Source organism: Quercus lobata, chromosome 4 (genome assembly GCF_001633185.2).
Source record: "Quercus lobata isolate SW786 chromosome 4, ValleyOak3.0 Primary Assembly, whole genome shotgun sequence".
NCBI lineage: Eukaryota > Viridiplantae > Streptophyta > Magnoliopsida > Fagales > Fagaceae > Quercus > Quercus lobata.
Window position 1 is genome coordinate 67,596,462 of NC_044907.1, and position 2,422 is coordinate 67,598,883.

The 2,422-nt window shown below is 39.8% G+C and overlaps 1 protein-coding gene across 1 annotated transcript; it reads left to right on the plus strand.

Annotated features, from left to right (window-relative positions):
* Positions 1-340: 340 nt before the first annotated feature.
* LOC115985672 lies at positions 341-2,422 on the plus strand. Its single transcript, XM_031108589.1, has 3 exons — positions 341-1,216; positions 1,283-1,555; positions 2,348-2,422. The coding sequence occupies exons 1-3, from the start codon at positions 341-343 to the stop codon at positions 2,420-2,422; spliced, it is 1,224 nt and encodes a 407-aa protein (XP_030964449.1).

The following is a 2,422-nucleotide window of genomic DNA, read 5'->3' on the forward strand; positions in this document are numbered from 1 at the left end:
TGTGGAGTGATTATGATGAAGTTGTATTGGAGGAGGAAGAAGAAGATGATGAGAATGTTGAGGATGTTGAGAATGTTGGTGATAAAGTTGAAGAGCAGGATTCTAAGGTTGGTGCAAGGGTTGAAGAATAGAATGTTGAAGGAGATAATGATGATGATTGGCTATATGAAGGCCTAGAGGGGGATGACTTTAGTGATGACATATTTGCTACTCCAAACTCAGCTCCACAAGGTTTTGCTCCAAAATCAAGTGATGTTCCCAATATAGCCCCAGAATCAAGCAATGCACCCCATGCAGACCTGAGTGGGCTAAGCCAGCTCTTGAAGATGACCTGGTAAGCATGGATGGGTCTAATGATGAGCAGGTACCTGAGCAGCCAGAGTTTAATGCTAAAAGTGACATGAAAAATGTTGTACTAAAGAAGGAGATGAAGTTTCCTAATACAAAGGTATTCAGAGTTGCTTTGAGGAAGTATGCAATTAAAAAACCTATTGACATCAAATTCAAGTTTAATGAGAGAACCAAGATATCAGTTCACTGTAAGAATGAGTGTGGGTGGAGATGTTATGCATCTCAAATAAGTGGAGAGCTAACATTTCATATTAAGACCTTGACAAATGACTATTCTTGCCCCAAGTCTTTTAAAAATAGCCAAGCAACATCAGTTTATGTTGCTAAAAGGTTCATTGAGGATTTTAGCAAAAATCCAAAATGGAAGGTGAGTGGTGTACACAACCATGTGATGCAAAATTTATTTGTTGACCTAAGTGTAAACCAAGTGTATAGGTCAAAGAGAAAGTCAAAGGATTTGATCAATGAAGATAAGCAACTGCAATATGTTGTCCTTTGGGAATATGCACAAATGATAAACACTGTAGACAAGGGGAGTAGGGTTATACTACAGACAGAAATGGCTGATGAGACTTCCCAGCCAAAATTTAGGAGGATGTATGTTAGGTTCAATGCTCAGAAGTTAGGATTTTTAATTGGATATAGGCCATTTATAGGTTTAGATGGTTGTCACATAAAGCACAGATTTGGAGGGCAAATCTTATCTGCCACTACCAAGGATGCAAATGACAACATTTTTCCAGTAGCCATGGTTGTTATGGAACAAGAAAATAAGGAGTCTTGGATATGGTTTTTGGAAATTTTTGCTGATGATATAGGGAGGCCAGAGGAGCTTCAGTTGGTCTTCATTTCTGATAGGCAAAAGGTATGCAAGTTTTGTTCAATTACACATGAACTAACATGTTTTGTTTGTTTATTTGGTTATTTGCAGGGGCTTATACCTGCAATAGAGACACTATTCCCTACTGTGGAGCATAGATACTGTGTGAAACATATCTACAACAACTTCAAAGTAGATCACAAGGGATTGGAGCTAAAGGATGCACTGTGGAGGTGTGCTGCTACCACAACAGTAAGAGAGTTTGAGAGATGCATGCAGCACGTAAAGGATTTGGATGAAAAGGCATATGAGTATCTTACAAACATTGCACCTGCACAGTGGACAATGTCACACTTCACTCCTAGGGCCTTAACAGATTGTTTGGTAAATAACTTGAGTAAGTCTTTTAACTCAATGACATTAAAGTCTAGGGACAAGCCTATCTTAGCAATGTTGGAGTAGATTAAGGTTAGACTTATGACTAGGCTTTACACAAAAAGGGAAGGGATACAAAAGTATGTTGGAAAGTTGTGTCCAAGCATACAAGATAAGTTGGAGAAATTGAAGGTTGAAAGCAAGCCATTTAGTTCTACCCCAGCTGACAATTTTCTTTATGAGGTAGCTAGTCAGCATGAGAGGCATGTAGTTGATCTTGTCAAGAAGACATGCAGCTGTAGGTATTAGGACTTAAATTGCATTCCATGCAAACATGCCATAAATGCCATTTATACAAACATTGAGACACCAGAAACCTACACCCACCCATACTACCACAAAGAAACTTACACGGAGATATACAAGGAGGTACTTCTTCCCATGCTTGGCCAGTCAGAATGGGCTAAGACTAGACAACCTGCTTCTCTAGCACCTCACATATACAAACCACCAAGCAGGCCACCCATGCAAAGAAAGAAGGCTCCTGATGAGCCTAGGAACCCTTACAAAGCAAGTAGGCTGAATAGACCTATAAGGTATGGGAAATGCAAAAAGGAAGGGCATAACTCAAGAGGGTGCAAGGCTGGCATCACTAGGGAGACACCATGGTAGAGGAGACAGAGGCTTGAAAGAGAAAAAGCTGTAAGTAATTGAGATGTAAATGGCAAAAAAAAAAAAAAAAAAAAACTTGTTTTTAAACTTACAAAGATATTAATGTACTGAAACTTGGTTTTGTTACAGGTAAGGGGTGGGGTGCCTGCACCTAGTACCAGATCTGGATCTGCACCTCAGGCTGCACCCCAGCCACCATCCTAG